The sequence below is a fragment of the Buteo buteo genome, chromosome 6 (assembly GCF_964188355.1).
Source record: "Buteo buteo chromosome 6, bButBut1.hap1.1, whole genome shotgun sequence".
In the NCBI taxonomy this organism is placed as follows: Eukaryota; Metazoa; Chordata; class Aves; order Accipitriformes; family Accipitridae; genus Buteo; species Buteo buteo.
The window spans coordinates 39,052,699-39,072,692 of NC_134176.1; the positions used below are offsets into that span (position 1 = coordinate 39,052,699).

Here is a 19,994-nt window from a genome sequence, read left to right on the forward strand (position 1 = left end):
CAATTCTCACTGATTCTAGCAAGCAATGATTTAGGTGATTTGTTGTGTTTACATTACATTTCTCTGAGGACAAGTTCCCATGAAGACTCTTCTCTGTCCCAGTGAAGGTCTGCTCTCCTCTGTGTTTTGTGCCAATGAATTCATCAGGCATGAAGAACAACTTCTATCTGTTTTGCCTTTAGACCTGCTGCCTCCTGGTTTCATTGGGTGCTTCTCATTTTGGACTGTGAGAAACCGTGAGCTCTCCCCTGCTTATCTTTCACCTGCCACTTGTTGTTCTATAGCCCTCCAACATATGTCTGGTTAGACTCCTTTCTGTGTTGAAAAGACCTAGGCTACATATTTGCTTAACGACAGAAGTCTTCCCATACTTCTTGCTATCCTCCTTACTTTTCCGGGTACCTCATCTGGTCCTGATGAGATGGGCTGAACAGAGAACTGAAGATAAAGATCAGCTAAGCCTTATACATTGATGCAGTGATGTTTCCTGGTGTGTCCTCAGTTCTGAGCACGTATTTGATTTTTGTCTGCCACTAAAAGCTGAGCGGAGGTATTCAAATAATTGCGTACTCTGGCTTCAACCTCTTTCCTGGTCACTCGGAGTGCTCAGTGTAGGACAGGTCATCCCCGCTGCCCACTGCCTTGCATGTATAGACATTGAAGTCAATCCACTGTTTTTATGAGCTGGTCATTGAGCACTGTGAGAGCCTTTGGCAGAGCTGTGCAGTCAATTTCAAATATGACTATCTGGAATAATTTTGCATTTGATAATACTCACCCCCCGTGGCAGGGCACGCCAATTAGCACCGATCCCCGTGAGGCCTGTCTGGTAACCTTTCTCCTCTCCGAAAACCAAATCCACGCTTCTGCCTTCTCTTCAGCATGTTTTCACCTGTAATTAATCCACAGAGCTCTCGCTCTGATCCCATAAGAGCTTTGATTCTTTAAGAACCTTTGATGAGGGGCTTAACGAAAGCTTTCTGAAGAGACGAGCGCGGGGCCGTGCGCCTCTGTCTGAAGCACCAGGCAGCACCCTTGCACCGTCCGCTGGGACACCGATAGCTCAGCAGGGTCCTGGCACCCTCAGCTCCAAGCACGCTGCGTCTCCGCTGCGGGTTCAGTGGCTTCGGAGCGCCTGGTGCAGACAGGTCTCTGAGAACCCCTGAGCAGGGAGACCGCTGCATTGGGCTCTTGCAGAGGTGGGGAGAGGTGGCTTGCCCGTGCCCTGCGTCCCTGCCTCCTTGGAGGCCCGCTCGCCTGCTCGGGCAGGAGGCAGCTGACCGTGGCTCACAGGGAAGAGGGTGGCAGGGCAGCCTGGCGGCAGGAGGCTTCTGCATCAACCGTGGCAGGCAGAAGAGCAGAGGGAGAGATGTCGGACCAGTTGTTTCCCCAGCCTGCGTGCCCATTTCCGAGGAGGGGGAGGGAGAGGAAGGTGGTGGTTTATGTTTAAAAATACATCGGTCCCTAGGGCTCCGTGTGACTCATTCAACGCTTTTTTTCAGCAAGGCTGTCTCGTTAGCCCCCGGTTGTTTTCAGCCTCACAGCTTACTCTGGGATCTCAGCCTTCTGGGGCCACGGCTGCAGCAGAGGCTGTGCTGTATCTTTATCAGTCAGGTGCCCTTTTGGTTTTAATTTGCCTTTTTTCCTCACTTTCCCTGCTTCTGTTTTGTTTTTTTTCCTCCTTGCCCACCCCACCCTTTCAGTAGGTCGCCTGGTGTAGCAGCAGAAGACGGAAAGGGAAGGCAGGAGCCAACCCGAAGGAAAGAAAGATCCAGCGACAGACGGACAGACACCTTGCTGCTTGTGAGCAAGCATGCAGCATTAGCAACATCCAACGTAGCAGAAGTGGCACCCAGAACGTTTGCACTTTTTAATAATTGGTTTGGGTTTGGGTTTGTTTTTAATTGCTTTTCAATGCCATTATCTAATACTTTGGAGAGTGGGGGGAAGCAGGATCATGACTTTTTAAAATTGGAACAGCTACTGATGACGTAAAATTGAGTTCACTGGGACTCAAAGAAAGAGAATTTTATATACTGTATATAAATATATATGTAAATTGTACAGTTGTCTTGTACAGGGGTTGGAGTCACTGTTCTGTTCCTCCCTTTGCTTTTGAAGGCTGTTAGGGTTAGAGGAACACTTTGCATTTAATGGATTACAGTAATGCATTCATTTCTGCCACCAAACCATCATTCAGCTGCAAACCTTAACACCCCCATGCAAAAAGGAGCGAGTATATCAGCATGACTCGTGCTTGCAGATGTGCACACAGTACCCCAGGTACCAGATGCTTCTTGGGAGCAGCTGAACCCCTTCTTTTCTTGCTGTAAAGCCCTGTGCAACTCACAGACAATTGGGCTTTTGAGAGAGCGCAGATTTCGCCTAAGTATTGGTGCACTGCAAAGCTGCTTAAAGTAGGGATAGAAAAGGGTTGTATTAAGGCCATACAAAAGTAGTTTCTGCACCTGTTGCAAGTTGGGCAGAAATGAATTGCAAATGCATTACTCTCCAGGCTCAGAAGACATGCTTAGCAAAGATGTGCCATGCCTCGGGGATCTAACGCTGTAGGAAGGACGTGGGAGCTGTAGGCCTAATAAGAGTCAGTGGAGTGAAGTCTTGCATCTTCCTCTCTGACAAAACGTTCATATATATGTTGTACGACAATAAAAATAGAGAAGCCTGCTAAAAGCAGCATTAGCCTGCCTGTTGCTTTGCTCAAGAGCAAAGAACATATTTGTCAGTGCAGAAAGACGCAATCACGCTGCTGGTCCCCAAGAGTCTGGTTGACTTATCTTTCAACACTGCAGCTTGGGCCATGCTCACTGGCTAAGGTCTGTCTGCAGTGACTATTCTTGTCTTCGGTGGTTGTGAATCCCAAGCTCCTCTCCTGCACAGTGGTGTGCCTGCCTAGCTTAGAGCATCCACTTCACCAGATTCACTGTTATCAGTATTAATCACACTCCAGTGTCACATTACAATAACAGTGAAGGCTTGGATTGAGGAGCCTGGTGTTCTTGGAGGCCACAGGGGCTGTTTCAACGACCAGCAGTTTTTCCAAAGTTTCTTTCTTAATCTCAGATACAATTGTGAAGTCAGCAGCAGGGCAGGAGCACCCGTATCAGCAGCCCTAGGTTTGGGCAGAGTGTGATGGGACACACAGCATTTCGCTTTGTGTATTTCGAACCACTGGCGGCACTTGCCTGTTCGTAGGAGGTGTTCTGAGCAGGCTCCCGCTTCAGACCTGGCGATCCTTGTGACACTTGGCTCTGGACCAAGAATCTGCAGTCGGAGATGACAACATTCTGGGACATAGATTGGAGCTAATTAAAGCATTTGGTGTGATTGAAAACACCTCTGGTAATCTCTGAAGTATACGTCACACCACCGTAACATAAAGAAGTCGTCTCTTTAGCAACAGCAGATCCTGCTGCTGGATCTTCATAGTTTCTCACATACAATGTATGTGCTCTTTTGGCCTGCAAGTTCCCATCTTCTTGATTGCATCTGCTCTTTCTAAATGCCCAGGGCACATCTTTTGTGTGTTGAAATGATTTGGTTTAATGTATAGTTAGAAATGTCCCTGTCACTCATTAATCCTATTGTAGGAGTAAAGAATGAATCCAGCTGTATAAAAAAAAAAAAACCTTCTCCTTTTTTAATATGCTAGTTTTAGGAATTAAAAGCGCTGGCTGCTGGGTTGGTGTTTGGTTTGTTTGGTGTTTTTTAATGTATAGTTGCATCCAGCAAAAGCAGCCAATTGGATGCCTATAGGAGTTCTGTCAGCCCGCCACTGGTGCTGGGCAATGCCCCACAAGATTGCGGGGGGAGTGCAGAGCTGCTAAAAGTCACTGCATCTTTTTGTCTGGAAATGTCAGTAAACCAGCCAGCCAACACTCCTGCCTGTCACGTAGATCCTCCTGCAGATCTCTTTTTTCTCATCCTTGTGTCTTTTCCCCTCCAAAAGGCCTGCATTCACATGTAGTTTGCAATTAAAATTGGGTCAGTTCTTCAAGGAGGCTAAACAAGGGCTGGCTGTTGATGTTAGCTTTGGTATTGGTGGGTATTCATGTTGCTATGCTAGAGCTGACCTTATGGTTGGATTTGGGTCCAAGCATTATATTGCTTTCCCCTTTACTTCCATGAGACAAGTCCCACGTCCCCGCATCCTGACTCGCTGGGTTTGCACGGGCCTCTGAGCAGCTGCTGGCAACACTTGCACATTGGCATGCAAGACCCAGCCAGCATGATTGGGTAACGTCCGGAGAGAGGTTAGGTTACTTGTTCTGGGTTCTGGGTTTGTTGGAAGATCATGCAGATAGTACTGGTCCTGATTCATATAACCCATCCCATGAGTTGTCCAAACAGTCTGTACTCATCAGAAGAGAGCAGTGCCTCAGCTCCCCTCTTCCTTTGTTGCTTTTATTGCCAGATAACTGGCCAGTCCACCTGGCTGCCAGGCCAAACATGTCCTTACCTGGCGGTGGTAAGCATTCTTCTGCTCTGCCTTGCGTCAGTAGGATCCTACTGAAGCTGGGGCATGGGGAGTGTCAGTGTTGTGCCTGGAAGCAGACCCTGGGCATGTCTCTCCTTATCCTTCCAGTCCTCCTGGGCCTCTCCAGCTCTACTTTGAATGACAGCTGAAAACAGCTGGGACAGAGAAGAGAACCAGGGCTCCGCAGTGCAAGTCATCTGCTCTTCCTGCCAGAAGCAAAAATCTTTCCTGTTTTTGCTGATCCTCCAAAGGTGTAGTGTGTCGGAGGGAACTGCATTACGGTGGGATACATCTGTGTGAAGGCACCGCTTTCCATGGCCTGAGTTTATATTGAACTTACCCTGCCCCAGCACATTTCTGCCTATGGCATTGTTTGTTAGACTGAAAGGCATCTGTTTGATTTTGGTTTTGTAATAAAATAGATAACTTTTGCTCCAGTGTCTTGTGGTGGTTTCTTGTTGAGTCTTGATTTCCAGAACTTCTCTCTTCCACATAATATTCTGTTACCTACACAGTGCCATAGGAGAGGGAAGGGGACTTTCCTGCTCGGAGAGTCATGTGTCAGTCTTTGGTCAGGATCTGAGGTCCTTGGATGTTTCTCTCCTGTGTGTAAGCCTCCAGGCTGAATTAAAACATGCCCCAGAGTGCTTCTTGGTGGTGTGATGACAGCTGCCTGAATCTGTCCAGGCTGCTTAGAAAGGCTGTGAAGCTTCAGCAGGAGAGTAGAGTTGACCACAGAAAGTGGGACCCACAGCCAAGTGGGATCTCGTAGCACAGTCCCCCTAAACTAGGGATAGAAGGCAGGCACTGCACCTCACATCTCCTCATCCCCTTTCAGAAGTGAGCCTTCCTGCTTTACTTTTGCAGGTCACGACTCACTACATGGGAGCCTGAAATAGTATCTTCCAGCTGTTGTCCAAAACCTTTTAATCCTCAGAGATGACAAGTAACAAGCTATGCTGCGAAGCTGCTGCTATTGTAAAACACGCTTTTTCCTAGGCTATAGGGAGGTGGTATTCATCAGAGGCTGCAGCATGAGGTCCATGACAGAGAAGGCCACACACCGTTCCCATCTAGCAGATATGACCAGTTTTCTCATCACTGTCTATGTCATTTCACTTGATCACATGTAAATCTCTTGCAATTAATGAGGAGCCAACTCATTTATTGCACATCAAAGGGGAGGCAGTTGCAGTCCCAAAGGGAGGTTTCCTGCTTGTATAGTAGTCACAGGCTGGATTGTTGGTAGATGGGCAAAGAGGGGCTTAGATGCAAGTTCGGTGATGAAAGGAGAAAATGCAGGGATGAGTGACAGCCAGTGTGGATTTGTTAAGAATAAACTGGCAAACCGAGCTAATTTCCTTGCATTACCAAGGTAACAAGTTTGAGGGCTAAGGGAGAAGCAGTAGTTGTCATCTCCGGGGTTCTGCAAGACTCAATTAAAAATAGGAAGAGAATATTTAAAAAAAAAAAAAGAGCAATTCTTTGGTCATGCTTCCTGTTTCTGGGGTCAACATAAGGCACTCTGAGAGGCCTTCACCCTTCCCTGGCAGTGCAGTCATTCTGTAAGCAAGTCAAAAGAACTACAAAGAGCTTGCTTCTGCCTCTGCTTCCAACAGTGATATTTGCCCAAAGACTTTTCCTTCTTCCCTGCTTCCCCCCCCATCTTTGACATAACTAACAAAATCCACATGCAGCACGCCGACCTTCTGACTTCTCAGCAGCCAGCCCTTACAAGCCATTTCAGGCAAAATAACTTGGCAACCCTCCAAAAGCTGATATTAAATTGGACAGCGGGATCTGCAGAAGTGGCGGTCCTTGGTTTGGAAAGCACCTTGAAAACAAAGTGGGTTAAAAAAACCACCACCTCAGGAACTAGGAGTATAACAGCAAGGATTTTGTATGGAGTGTTTGCCAAGAAGAGCCGAGGCTGGCTGCTTTGGGAAGCAGTGATGCTTTCTGCCATTCTGTATCTGAGGGCCTGCTTACTGATTTTAATGATCGGTTTTGTTTTTCAGAGGTGCCTTGCCTGTGCACACCAGGAGGTGCCTCGCTTTCGTTCAGAAAACACCACTGGCTCTGCGCTACGTGTTGTAGCACAAACCTATGTCCCCACCTCCTGCAAAAGCATAAATGAATGTTTACTCCGCATTACGCATTTTCTTTCAGCACATTGGGACCGGGCTGAGGGTCTTCTGGCTCTCAGCCCAGGCAGAGGAGCCGTGACGCCGCTGTGTACTTAGCCGACCGGCCTCCCCGTGAAGACAAGGCACCGGCGGTGGGTGGCTCTGCTCCCTGCCCGAGCCAGACGCGCACTGTGCTGCAGGCAGAGGGGTGCACGGGTGGACGTGGCCTGAGGAGGGAGGCAGAAGGTTGTGGCTCCTGCAGAGGTTGAGGTTTCCACACCGTGCCTCTTCTCTGGTGCCAGTAGGAATAGCAGGCCCAGGTCTCCTGCATGCAATTCACAACTAGGTGGCCCTAGTTCGGAGCTCCGAGTAGCTCCTCAGTGCAAGATCTGGGAGGCTGGAGTACAGGTGAATTCAGCTCACCTTACCAAAAGAGACAAATTCCGTCCCAGTACAAAACAGATCCTCAACTCATTGCCTTTTGGTATGTGAATGAAGGACTCACTTTGGTGAAACAAGTTCTTCTGTAGCATCTCAGTGCCTTGCAATAAAAGCAATAAAAACTGCAGAGTTTGAATGCCCAGCGTCCCATTGCACAGTACAGCTCTCGCCTCGCATAGCACAAAGTACCACCGCTATCTCCCTCAGTCATGCTTTTGGCTGAGACCACTGAAGTAATCCCTGCTGACTTCACCATGTCAGAAAAGAGTTGACACAGCATTTGGCTGAAGAGACGGAGCTATTTCTGAAGTGACTTGGATGTTCTCGCTATGAGCTGGCAGGTTGTAACAGACAGGGCTGTATGAAGGTGGCTGAAGTTGGATCTGTTCAACTGCAGCCCAAAGTGAATGTAAATTTTTGCATCTCTTGAGCTGTTACGATTGTTTCAAGTGTTCACATGTCTGCCGCAGGCTTTTTCTCCTCAAAATGCAGTTGAATACCAGGCCTTTGTCAAATGAGTTAATCTAAAGTACTTAGACTCTAAAAAATAAAATATCAATGAATTCAGAAAACTGGTGGGCAGAATCTGTGAAGAGATGTCCTAAAGGATAAAAAAGGATCTGAGCACTGATAAAAGAGCTGAGGTCAAAGTCCCAATAAGAAACTATCATGCTGCAAGGGAAATGAAGGGAGCGTAAGTAGAGACCAATGAAGGGGATCAAGAGCTCTTCCACATAATGAAGCACGAAAAGGAAAAATACGAAACATGGGAAGGGTGTTGGAGCATTGTAGGCTACGTGTGAGCTTCCAGGAGACTTAAGGATGGCATGGCAACATCATCTAACTAGAAATGAAGAAAAACCTAGGGAATTATAGTCCTGATGTCCTAATATCTCTGTGTGAAAACTTACTTAAAATAGGAAGCCACTGACCAGTTATTCTCTAATGCCCTAGATAGATTTATAAATTTGTAAAAATATATGGCTGGAATGGGTTTGTTGATGTTTTGCTGAGGACAAATCATATCAAACTAATTTGATTCCATTCTTTGACAGGATAACTAGCCTCACGGCTCGGGGGGTCAGCACTAGATGTGATATGTCTTGACTTTGGTACGGCTTCTGGCACTGTCCCAGAAGACATTCTCGTAAGCAAGCTGAGGAAATGCAACCTATTTAGACTCACAATACGTTGAGTTCGGTATCAAAGTCAGAGAGCTTTCTGGGGAAATATTTCCAGTGGCTGTCCAGGGTCCAGGTCTGTTCAGTGTTTTCAGCAGCAGCTTTAAGAAATTGCTTTGCTATAAAATTTCCTGGTGATATTAACCTGGGGGGGGGGGGGGGCAGGCTGTGAGGGTCCTATGAAAGGTAGGACCGGAATGCTTGATAGATTGAAGAACTAGTCCAAGTCAACAGGATGAATTTCAGCAGAGGAGCATGCCATGACCTGCCGTGAGGCAGCTGGTGTGAATGTGCAAACTCAAAGCGAGACCCAGCGGGCAGCAATCCAGCAGAAACGACTTCTTGGAAGCTGCAAGAGGAGGAAGTGGAGGACCTGAAGGGCTTTACCACATACTAAATGGTCTCACGACAAGGATAGTAATCAGTTGTTTTCCATGCCTTTGTGAATAAAACAAGAAGAAAAAAAATCAGCAGGGCCAAAAAAACCCCACATTTGGGTTTGCTGTTAGTTTCTACCCAAGATGCTCCTGAAGAAGAGGAGGCAAACAAATGTCTTTTGATTGATAGCTTTTTTAAGAGCTTATTGGACAACCACAGTGTTGATAGAGGCATGGAGGTGCTCTGTACAGTACGCCTTAGTGCCAAGGATGTGCACAAGCTGTACACAAATAATTCTCACAAAATGGGACCAGTGTTTCTGTAATGCAAGCTTATTTTCTTAGACAGCAGAGACATCTTCCTAGGAAGGTATTGATAACTTCACATCTTACACCCTAAAAAAATACCTTTGTTTGAACCATTTATTTCTTTAATTCACCTAGCTTTCATACCAGTTTCAAAGTACTTCCTAGACCTGTGTAATTTTTTTATTGCATTCTTCAAACTGGGCCAATTTCTGAGTGCACGCCCAGCGATGAGTAGTAGGTAGGTCACCATTTTTCCTTTAGCCACAGCTCCCATTCAACTTACCACATATGTGGCAATAGCAGCGGTACTGTCTGGGACGCTGGTGAATGCTCACATTTAGGTGCAGCAGGAACATCTGATGAGCTCATCATCAACCTCACATCATGCCCGCAGGCTCCGTGTCGAAGCTCCAATTACCACCCGAGGCCAAGTGTGGGGAAGGGCTGCGTTTCCCAGTGCGATGTAGAGAGGGGCCAAGGCTTTCTGCTGCTGGCAGAGGGTGCAAGCATGAGAAACCCCCTGGCCATCTGCGGGGAAGAGCCATGGGCCTGGGGGGCCGGTCTGTCCCTGCCACCGCACGCTGCTGGGAAAGCACAGACCTGCTGGGCGAAGGGAGGGAGGGGTAGGGGTAAATCTACTCATGGTGTTAATTATCTACATATTTTAAATAACTCATTTAAATACTAAGAGGTCCTTAATCCCCTCCCGCTATAGAGGCAAGTTGGGAGCACTGTCTTCTCTGCTGGGCACTAAGTGGCACTGGCACACATAGCTCTGTTATTAACAAGCTGGCTGCTGCTGGCACACGCATATAGATGACAACGGTCATTAAAAACAATTTTTCCATATAATACTACAAAGGTTATTCTCGGTGACAAGTACTTTCCAGCTTGCGGCCAGGGCTGAGCAACTGCTGCTCCCATTTGTGCAGGCTGGCTCCTACACCAAGGTCAGGGCTGCAACCGCTTCCTGGCAGAATTAACCCCAAAAAGCTTTTGTCTGGCTTCCTCCCCAGGAAAAAAGCAATTCCAGGTGAATGATACAAGGAATGACCTGCTGCCACTTAACACCAAAGTGTGACTGAGAATGGGTTGAAATTTCCCGGCTTTGAATGGTGGCATGTCCAAGCATGACCAGATCTCCTGGATGCCTTTGTGTTACTATCTATATCTGTCCTATTGCGCTATCAAGAGGTGGATGATGGTCATTCCTCAAATGTCTTGTTACCTACACTTTATCTCATCAGCGTCCGGGTAAAACAGTACTGGGTGTCCTCCAAAATGCTTTCCCGAAGCAAAAAGTGCTACGCTGGTGGAGACATGCAGGTAAGCATCATCCCACTGCAGCAGTGGGCCAGGGTGGCCGAATCCCAAAGTGGCACACGTAGATAATGGGGACTTCTTGCAGATGGTGCAGTAAGGTGAGGTCGTGTTGCTACTTTGGGATGGAGGGTCCCATACCAGGGACAAGTGACTTTCAAACCATCCAGCAGCCCCAGCCATGGAATCAGAGGAAATGTGCATCACAGAAGATTTTTGTGTTTAATCTGTCCTTGTCCAGAAGAGCCCTGATCACACCAACACCACAGTGCCTGCCAAAAAAGGTGACAAAGCCCAATCCAAGAGCTGCAATTGCCTCCTTCCTAGCTGAAAAGCCTTTGCTCAATGGCTCTAACTAACACTTCATTCTCACTGATGAATCGCAGCTGATTCCCGATGCCTGCATGCTCCTCTTCCTCCGCCCAGCTTGCTCTGGGATGGAGCCCTTGGATCCCGGACTAAGCCTCAGCACCTGTGGGGACCGGGATGCTTCTGTGCAGCAGTGGCAGCGAGCCAGCCCCAAAGGGTCTCACCCCACACCCCCCCCAGCCCCCTCACTGAAGTCAAAGGCAATGGGTGCTTGGCTAGAGCCAGAGCTTGTGTGCTTCCCCCGGGTCAGGAGCAGGCGGGCTCGTTGCGGCCACTGCTGGCTCAGGGGGGGGGCACGAGCCGGCCGACAGGGCAAGGGGTGGGAAGTGACCCCCACGGGGTACAAGTGGAGAAAAGCAGTCAGTGGTGACGCTGGGTGAGGAGGCAGCAGGGTACCGGCCCAACCCCGGACACGATTCCTGGCCAGCTTGAGGGGGACAGGCGAGTGACTCCCTCTTTGCGAAAGTCTTTTTTACCCAAAGGCTGATTTTTGACCAGCACCCGCGCAAGTGCGGCATCAACCTGGATGGCAAAACCCGTGGCAAACCCCACGGCAGCAGTGGTGGGAAGGCAGCCAGAGGTACCGCTGGCCCCACGCCACGCGTGGCCCTTAGACTGTGTCCCCGTGCCATGGCAGGTCCCAGGGACAAAGCAGCTCCTTTGACCACCTTGGCTTTTCCCTCCTGTGCCAGGACATGTTATTTACCCACAACCGCAGAAGCGACGGGGCCTCAGCGAGGAGCGGGGATGGAGGGGAGAAGGAGGCAGAAAGGGCTGCTGAGAGGGGCCAGGGGCTGTTATTGCAGGCTGCCATGGGAAGCTGACAGCAGAAACAAAGGGGAAGGAGCAGAGACGACAAAACCAGCAGCAAAATCTTCTCTCCGCCAACCAGCCTGGGGCAAGCACTGCAGGGTCCTCCCAGCAGTACCAAACTGGAGGGCTGGGGGGGGGCAAACCAGCCAGAGCCAGTGCGACCAAGTCCAGGCACCTGCCCAAAGGAAAACAGGAGCAAGCAGATAGCTAGACCCAAAATGAAACATAAAAGCCTCAGCAAAAAAAAAAAAAAAATCCCCAAAGGCACCAAACCCGTTTGGTTTTTTTTAGCTTGCATATTTTTTAATGAAGTAAAAAATAAAAATAAAAGAAACACTCCACAGATGTTGTAGGCCTGGCTCGTATCGCCCTCGTGCGTGGAGGGCACCACGGTCCCCATGCAGCTGGCACTCATGGCAGCCAGTCCTCCTCCCACATCCCCTCCCTGCAGTCAGCTGAAGAAGGAAGCGGATGAAAAGCACATGGTGGACACAGCACAAGCAACAGAAGAACAGCACAGCAGCTCCCCAGGCCGGGCTTTACCCAAGGGCGGGTGAGCTGCCACGGGTAAAACAAAAGCTCAACAGACTTCGTATGCCCAAATTAAAACCAGCGATGCTAACAACCTCCCCTTGAGAGCTGCACTTTAAATCCCCACAGACAGCATTTCGGAGCTGTTGTAATTTTTCTTTCGGTGTCGCACGTGTGAACTCTGGGGTCCCCGGCCGGCGGGCAGCGGCGGTGGCCGGTGGCGGCAGCAGCTGCTCTCGGTGGCACAGCCAGGGGCCAGAAGGACCGGCGAGCTCGGCGGACGCCTGGCCTCGGGGTTTCTTGCCCATCTTTTTTCAGGCCCTTCCCCACAAGCATGGCGAAGGGAGGGTAAGGAGGCAGGAGGTCGGGTGCTTGTTGGCTTCAAACCCAACGGCTTTTGCCCACGGCGGGCTCCCACCGGCAAAGCTCCTGCCGCTCCTCTGAGAAGGATCCTTCTTCTCTGCCTTACGTGTATACACATTTACATAGAGATATAGGTATCTGATAAACATTTTGTATGAAAATAAATACTTCATCTGTGTGTTAAGACCCATCGTCACTCATCTAGTCACCTGCTACGTTGCGTCTCTTTTCTTGTCCGTGACAACCTTGTTCCCATTGCTTTTTTCCTAACCTGCGGACCCCTCCTCCCTGCCTCCTGGGGCAGCACAAAGCACAGCAGCAGGCAGAGATGTGCCTTTTGGCAGCCCCGCTCTTACTCGCTGCCTCCCAAGGTTTGGCTTATTATAGGGAACTTGATGAAGAAAATGTTTCCCTTTTCAGCACCTGTTTCTTGATAGAAGAAATGATCTTCATCTTGAAAACACTTTACAAAGAGTAAGGTTTCTTCCAGGGCTCTCAATTAAGAAATATGTTTCTAGATAGCACTGTTTATATAGATATAGGTATAGGTTTTATTTATTTTTATTACCAACCCAACATTTCAATTTGCAGCCATTGATGTAATTCATGACATACTCTCGTGGTGGTTTTTTTGTTTGGTTTTTTTTTTTTCCCCTTAAAAAGAAATGCACTTCAAATGAAAAGGATGCCTTTTTGTCTGTCTGGTGTTCCTGAAAGGTAACTCAAGATGACACAGGAGTCCTGACGTGGGTGGCAGTTTTTAAGCCCGTACTTTTCAATGGCCTGAAGACCACCAGCGAGATGCGGGTGCTGTGAAAACCGGGGTAGCAAACGAGTGAGAGGGCAGCCACGCCACAGCTCAGGGTGGGATGGCACTGGGAACATACGGGCACGCTAGCCGGTTTTTCCTGAATTAATTTCCACCTCCGAGCAGGAGGACGGCGCAGCAAACCCACCACCACCGCCATTCCAAGGAGCTGGTGCCGCTTTCCCTGGCCCCCTCGCTCCCCCCAGGGCAGGCTGTTCCTGGGTAGCCATTTATTTCATTATCAATGTAAATTAACATAATTTTCTCTCCCTGCAGTACCACAAGCTCGAAGTTAATTATACAAAGAGAAATGCCATAGTCAAAATATACATGATACGTATTATATTAGAGGGTTGGGGGTTTTTTTCCTCCTTTTTTTCTTAGCCCAGGCAGGTGATTGAGATGCTACATGCTCCAGCCTTTGTCACTAAATGTGTGTGTCTGTGTCTGTGTGTCTGCGTTCGTTTGTATTAAAAATATATCAGTCTTGTGATGTTCTTAAAAAAGAAAGAAATGGAAGGTGGCGGGGGAGGGAACGGGTAATAGTGAAAAAGTTCTTTGACTGTGTCACAGTCTTTTGTGGCTTCAGAAAATACACATGTTCATTTCCAGCACTGACGGCAGCTTGAAGCTTTAGAGTTTAAATTTTTAACATTTTTCTGTTTAAGTAGTAAAAAAGAAAAAAAAAAAAAATCAAGCAGCGTGCTCCCCCAAAACCAAAAAGCAACGAGCAAACGAAAAAAAAAGAAAAAAAACCCACAAATTCCTGATCAGACTTCTGCAATTCCCAACCAGTAAAAATAAGAAGACATCTCCTTACAGCGGAGGGGTGCTCGGGAGGAAAGGAGACAAGCCCCTGTGGGAGAGGTGGCCTTTGGAGGTGGCTGAAACTTGGTAATCTCATTGAATGGGGTCAGTGGCTGGGTTTATTGTGTTTTGTTTTATTTCAACACTTGCCATTGTTGCTTTCTTTTCTTTTGTATGATTTTTTTGCGTGGGTTTTGTCTGTTTGTTTTTTTCACTCTGTGATGGTTTTGCCCTTCTTGGCGCCCAGCTGTCCAACCATCTGGGCGGCGGTGGCCCCCCCCCGACGGACAGCTGTCCCCTCCGGTGAAACCACACTGCCAGGACCGGTGTCCGGTGAGGTAACGGAGGAGGGGGTCCCTCCCCCCGACGGCACCGTCCCTCCACCGCCTAAAACCCCTTGATGTAGCAATAGGCCTCCAGTGTGGCGAAGAGGATGTACAGCAGCCAGAGGCTGACGAAGAGCAACGTCGTGGCCAGTTTGCACCCCCGGGGGCCGCCGAGCTCTCCCCCGAGGTGGGGCCGCCGGCGGTAGAGGAGGACGCTGATGCAGATGAAGGCGAAGATGGTGAAGAGGGTGACGGAGAAGGCCAGGGTGCCCGCCGACACCTGGAACTCCTGCCCCTGCGACGCCCAGTAGATGGCCGCCACCGACCACGCCAGCCCGATGCCCAGGAAGACGTTGACGGCGTTGCTGCCCGTGACGTTGCTGATGGAGGCGTCGGCGTACACGTCCTGGATGGCTGCGGCTTTGCTGGCAAATGTGTCTGGGGTTGGGGAAGGAGGGAAGGAGAAATCACTGGGGGTCCAACAGGAGAAATGGGCAACCCTTCACGTCTGGGGGACAAGGGACGCTCAGGTGAGACACCGACCAGGTTGGGACACAGACCTCTCCTGGCGCACAACCCCCTTCCCGGGTCCAGGGACCCCACGTTGCCAGACCTCGCCTGGGGTCAGGACTTTGTGGAGCCCCGTCCCATGACAAAGCTGCTCCCCTGGGGGCAGGAGAGCCACCGGAGGACTTTCCTCCCACCCCATCCCCTCCCATGGCCACCCCACCTGGTACAGAAGTGCCGAAGGCGACAAAGACGACAGCGGTCACCGAGTCCTTGAGGCCAATGGTGCAGCCGAAGTGGGACGCGAGGTCTCCGATGATGGCCGTGAGCATGCCGATGATGAGGATGGAGACGACGAAGCAGGCCCAGCCGTTGCAGTACTCGGTGGGGGGCACGCAGGCAAACAGCACCTTCCAGAAGACGGTCAGGAAGTGCATCACGTAGTCAAAGCAGGACGGCAGGCGCTCCTCGCCGGACTCGTCCTCGTCCTCATCACCCGCTGCAAACAATGTGGAAGGAGAGGTCCAGTGCTCGTGACGGGGCAGGTCAAGATTACGGGGGTGGGCTGCAGCCCGTGCTTGGCCCTCCCACCCCAGGGCTCCAGGGATGGTGCTGTCCTGGGACAAGGTGGCATGGTGCCGGCCACGACAGCGTGCTCAGGGCACGCCGGGTCCCTCAGTGATGGGGGGGTGCCTCCCGGGACACCCCAGAGCCTGCAGGGCTGGGGAATGGCAGAGCGGTGTGTTGTACCCACGGAAGGGCAGCCCTGTCCCCATCCACAGGCAGTCACGTAGGACATAGTCAACCTGTGGAGATCACTGTTGAGGAGCACCATGACGTTACACAGGCAAGTGATGTTTTGAGGAAAAAAAAAAAATAGCAGAAAGTGATAGAACTGGGAAACTCTTGGTCCTTCTGCTCCAGAGCACGGGCTGGTCACCAGCAGTGCCCCAGCAAGAAGTTTCTCGTCTGTGTGAAGGTTTCAGCAGCAGCCCTGCAGGCCCTTGGAGGGGTCCCCTCCTCAGCCTGGTGGGCCAGGTCAGCCCCGAGGCTGGAAGCACTGCTGGTCTTTGTGCAGATATAGGATGATGGAAATAAATTGGAGGAAGAGAAAGCAGGTAGGGAGCACAGGGAAAACGGCAAGGGAAGGAGAGAGACATAGGAAGAGAGAAGCAGGCCTGGGAAAAAACATTGCTCCAAGGACGGAGGTACCGTTTCCACACAAGCAGTTTCTCTTAGAAAGAAGAAAACCGAATACCCTGCATCTCTTCTTTCACGTCAGAAGAAGCTCTTGTGGCCACTGGCGGCAGTTCCTACCCAACCGCCTGCTGCCTGCACTATGGCTGGGTGGAAAACAGCCCTTTGGGGAAGATGCCAACCCACCAAGTAAAGGTTCAGAAAGGTGCCTGAGTGTCGTTAATGGCATGCCTAAAATGTCCGCTCCACAGCTGCCTGGCTCTGGCAGCGGTGAGCTCTCTCAGGCTCCCCGGGCAACAGCTGGCAGGTCTCTGGGCCTTGCCCTCCACCAGCTGCTGCCTTGTGGGGCAACATCTGTCCACATGTGGTAACCCTCCCTACTCCCTGAGACTCTACTGGCTGTAGCAGACAGGACATCTTCCAGCAGCAGGAGCTACCTGAAGAGGACAGCACTGGGCACACCAGGAGCCGGCAGCCCAGCCAGGATGGGAATTTGCTGCCTGTACGCTGCTCATCAGACCACTGAGGCAGCAGAAGCACCACCAGCGGATGTAAAGTCTTTGAAAACCAGCCTCCTGGATGGTTCCGTACCAAAAGATGGATCCCTCGGGCTCCCGGCTAATGCATCTGCAAAAGCCCAGTATATTTGGAGCAGAGGAGCTCTTTGGACTGGCTTTGCCGATGGCCATCACGCACGCAGCAGCTGAGCATCACTGCCCAGGCAGCTGCTGCCTCCTGAGCCCAGACAGATCTCATCCCAGGCTGCATGAACCCTGCGGATACTGGTGTGGGTTTTCCGATGTCCCCCTCACCTGCACTGACGGTAATGGCCTCCATGAACTGGTCCCTCCAGGAGTGTGTCCCTACAACCAAAGCCAGGTTTGTCTTCTTAATCAGCTTGTCCACGGTGCTCTGTTGTGGGAATAAAGATGCAGAGCAATTAAACCTGCTGCTAGCAGGCAAGGCTGATCTCGCAGTGCACTCTGATCTCACAGACCCTTGCCAAACTGTGGAAGTGCCACAAGCACTCTCCTGCCAGCGAGATGAGGCCATGACCGGAGTTGGGTCCACCTTCTCCCTGGACAGGCTGACCCAAACCTCACCAGAGCCAGCTTGTTTGCCACCCCTTAACCCTGATGAAGCTCCTTCTTCCCTCACTCCTGCCCCATCAGAGACCGCTTTGCTCCTGCCCTCTCCTCCACACTGGCTTCTGCTTCCAGCAGGGCTCCCTTGTCTTTCTCCTTCCACCTCTGCCTACCAGCAGCTACTTCCCCTGGCATTTCTTGTAGGTTTCCCCCACCCGTTACTGCACTGCGTACTCCTTTTTCTCTTCCAGCAGCCCCTTCCCTGCACATGCAGCCACCCCCCTGCTGCCTCAGTCCTGCTCTCCACGGCTGCTCTTCAGTGCCACATGGCTTTCCCCTCCCGGAGGACACCTAGACCAACTACTGACCTTGAATTCGTAGGACTCCTCAATGATGACTTCTAGTTTGGGATGCTCGCCGAGTATCGGTTTGCCCATCTCTGCAATCCTCTTGGCTTCCTCCTCTTCAACCGTCAGCTTCCTCTCAGCCACCTCTGTGAAAGCAAGGTCAACACCAAGCTGTAGGCAGCAGCCCTGGAGCACCGGGGGGGCTCGTCTGCAGGGCCTCAGCACGGGCTCCCGCAGCCCCTTCACAGCTTGCTAAGCTCACGCAGCAATTTGGGGGGCAGTGGTGGGGTGTTGGACCACAAAAACAAAGGACCGAGGTTGCTGAATATCAGTTAGTCACCAAGAACATACACAACATGGTTTTAATTTATTAAAAAAAACCCAAAACCCAAATGTTTCTTCAGCCTGCATGGGTGCTCTTGGATGACATACCCCCTCCCATCACCCCTCCAGCAGCCACACCTCTGGGGAGACCGAGGTACCGATTCGTTCTGCCATTTGGCACAAGTGTCCTTTAAGACAGTGTCCTTTGACGCCCTGGCGTGTTTCCTGGTTTGAATGAACAAGAGACAGGTTCTTTTTATTTCCCTTTGATTAGAACATCAGTGTTGGCGCCCTGTGCCACTCAGTGCTTGATCTAACGCTCAGACAGACACACACAGTCACAACCACACATGCACACACAAACACATTCCTAGCGTTTGGAAAAATGAACAGAAGTAAGTCAGGAAGCGAGTCGGTTTTTTCCTTCGTATTCCTGGATGTTTAGTTTCTGCTGGAGGAAACTAAACCAGGACCCCAGGTCAGCAGCATGCTGAGACGACCCTGTGTCAGGCTCATGTTGCTGATGCCCCAGCAAACCCAGCGAGGTGCCTGGGGAGGTTCTGGCTGTCCGGACGGGAAGGAGCACCCCAACCAGCAGGAAGGGTGCCCTGGCACTGTCCCGGCTCTCCTCTCCCACCCACACACCCAAGTGCAGGCACGTGCCGACGGGCTCTCCGAAAAGCCTTGACAGCTCAAGAAGGGAGCTGGGTTTCCCCTGGCTTTCCTGTGCCTGACCAGCCGGGGTGTACGAGCTGCAGCACGGGGCCCATCTGAGCCCGGGAGCAGGAGCTGGAGCTCTGCAGAACCTGGCGGGGTATCACAAAGGCAGAGCTGCTTGTTCTGGCTAAGCAGTGGGTCAGGTGTTACCCAAGGTTTCCTGTAGAGGTTACAAACGCCCCAGGTAATGCCTCGGATGTGATTAATCCCATGTGGGCTCCAGCAGATCTCATACTCTGCACCAAAAATCACACAGAAATTATAAAGTCCCAGTGAAATCTAGTTATAAACTCTGCCTTCTCTTCATCAACCCAGCTAGATTGATTGCAAAGACTGTAAGCCTTGCAAGACCTGCAGAGTTTATAAAATATATAACTCCTGAAGCAGATGACATTATTATAACCCATCACAGAAGCAGAAATAGCTGGGTCCATCATTTGAAATCAATGACATATACATCAAAACCATCACTGCCTAGCTCAAAGACAGTGTACTCTGGATTTGGGAATCCCCAGAAGTTTACAAAAAATGGCAGGGACAGGAGAGCACAGCACCTGGAGAAGAAGACGGGCAATGCAGGATGCCAGGGGACGGGGGCACAACTGCAGGCAAAGACCAAGCAAGCACAGAGGGGAGGAGGCAGCCGAGCTGGAGAAGTGCAGGAACAGGGGTGAACCTGGACAAAACGTTCTGCCTTATGCTACACTTGGAGGCATGAACTGATGATTATCAAGAACAAGATTCAAGTTACTTATATTCACTTGAGCAGGGAGTTAGATGAAATATACACCTCTTTCCCTCCAAGACAGAGATCGAGAAAGTCCAGTCTTTGCCTCTACCTGGAAGCGTATGAAGATGACAAGCTGTATCCATCACTGAAAATGCAGGTGCTTACACACCAGCTGCCGTACCATGTACGTGGCCCGCTTTAGTCTGAGCTCCCCCATAACCCGAAGCTCAGGAGAAGAGGCACCCTCAGCTCTGCAAGCCCCAGCTTGGCAGACGAGCCGAGCACGCGCTGACGTGCGCTGGCAGTACTGAGCTGAGCAAAAGCACAGCAGCCAACCCAGCAGGGTTGCAAAGCCTGGACTTGGTGACAGTCTGGCTCACTACAACCTTCGCTGGGAAGTAACTACATCTGAAAAGCTGCGGTCGCAGCTGGCGGCACGGTCCCTTGGGCTCTCACACTCCGGCTGCAGTTGCACAGTGCAGAAAGCAAATGTCTGGAATCAGAGGAGCTGCTCTGAAAATGGGGAATATCAGGCAGAATTTCCTCGGCTTAGCAACTCCAGGAGAAACGATGCAATGAAACCTCAGCCCCCACTTTAACTGATTTGACAAAAGCCTTTGGCACAGCAAGACAACGCGAAGCCTCATGCAAATATTAACTATCTAGGCAAGGCTGAGCTGCAGGCAGGTCTGTAAACACACGCAGTGCAGAAATCTTTCTCCTCCCCGTAGGGAGCGGTATCCGACGCAGCTTTATCCCAGAACCTGGTGTCTGGCTCATGATGGTTTATGCACCTGTGCCAGGCGGGATAGTGCAAGACC

General features: G+C 50.7%; 2 protein-coding genes across 15 annotated transcripts in view; one reads left to right on the top strand and one right to left on the bottom strand.

The window, feature by feature from the left end:
• Window positions 1-6,680, top strand: part of SMOC1 (SPARC related modular calcium binding 1) — a 139,838-nt gene extending 133,158 nt beyond the window's left edge. For 4 of the 9 annotated variants that reach the window (XM_075030517.1, XM_075030511.1, XM_075030515.1 and 1 more), the window contains one exon: window positions 1,704-4,879. In XM_075030517.1, the coding sequence (XP_074886618.1) occupies window positions 1,704-1,720 (17 nt within the window). In that variant the 3' untranslated portion in view covers window positions 1,721-4,879. Of the gene's footprint in view, window positions 1-1,703; window positions 4,880-6,513 lie in introns of those variants that run through there. The other 5 variants (XM_075030518.1, XM_075030509.1, XM_075030510.1 and 2 more) reach the window with 2 other exon arrangements.
• Window positions 6,681-14,054: 7,374 nt separating this feature from the next.
• The window catches only part of SLC8A3 (solute carrier family 8 member A3), a 115,385-nt gene continuing 109,445 nt past the window's right edge, over window positions 14,055-19,994 (bottom strand). For all 6 annotated transcript variants that reach the window (XM_075030524.1, XM_075030526.1, XM_075030525.1 and 3 more), the window contains 4 exons: window positions 17,424-17,548; window positions 16,783-16,882; window positions 14,997-15,272; window positions 14,055-14,704 (listed from right to left, as the gene is read on the bottom strand). In XM_075030524.1, the coding sequence (XP_074886625.1) occupies window positions 14,328-14,704; window positions 14,997-15,272; window positions 16,783-16,882; window positions 17,424-17,548 (878 nt within the window). In that variant the 3' untranslated portion in view covers window positions 14,055-14,327. The remainder of the gene's footprint in view (window positions 14,705-14,996; window positions 15,273-16,782; window positions 16,883-17,423; window positions 17,549-19,994) is intronic.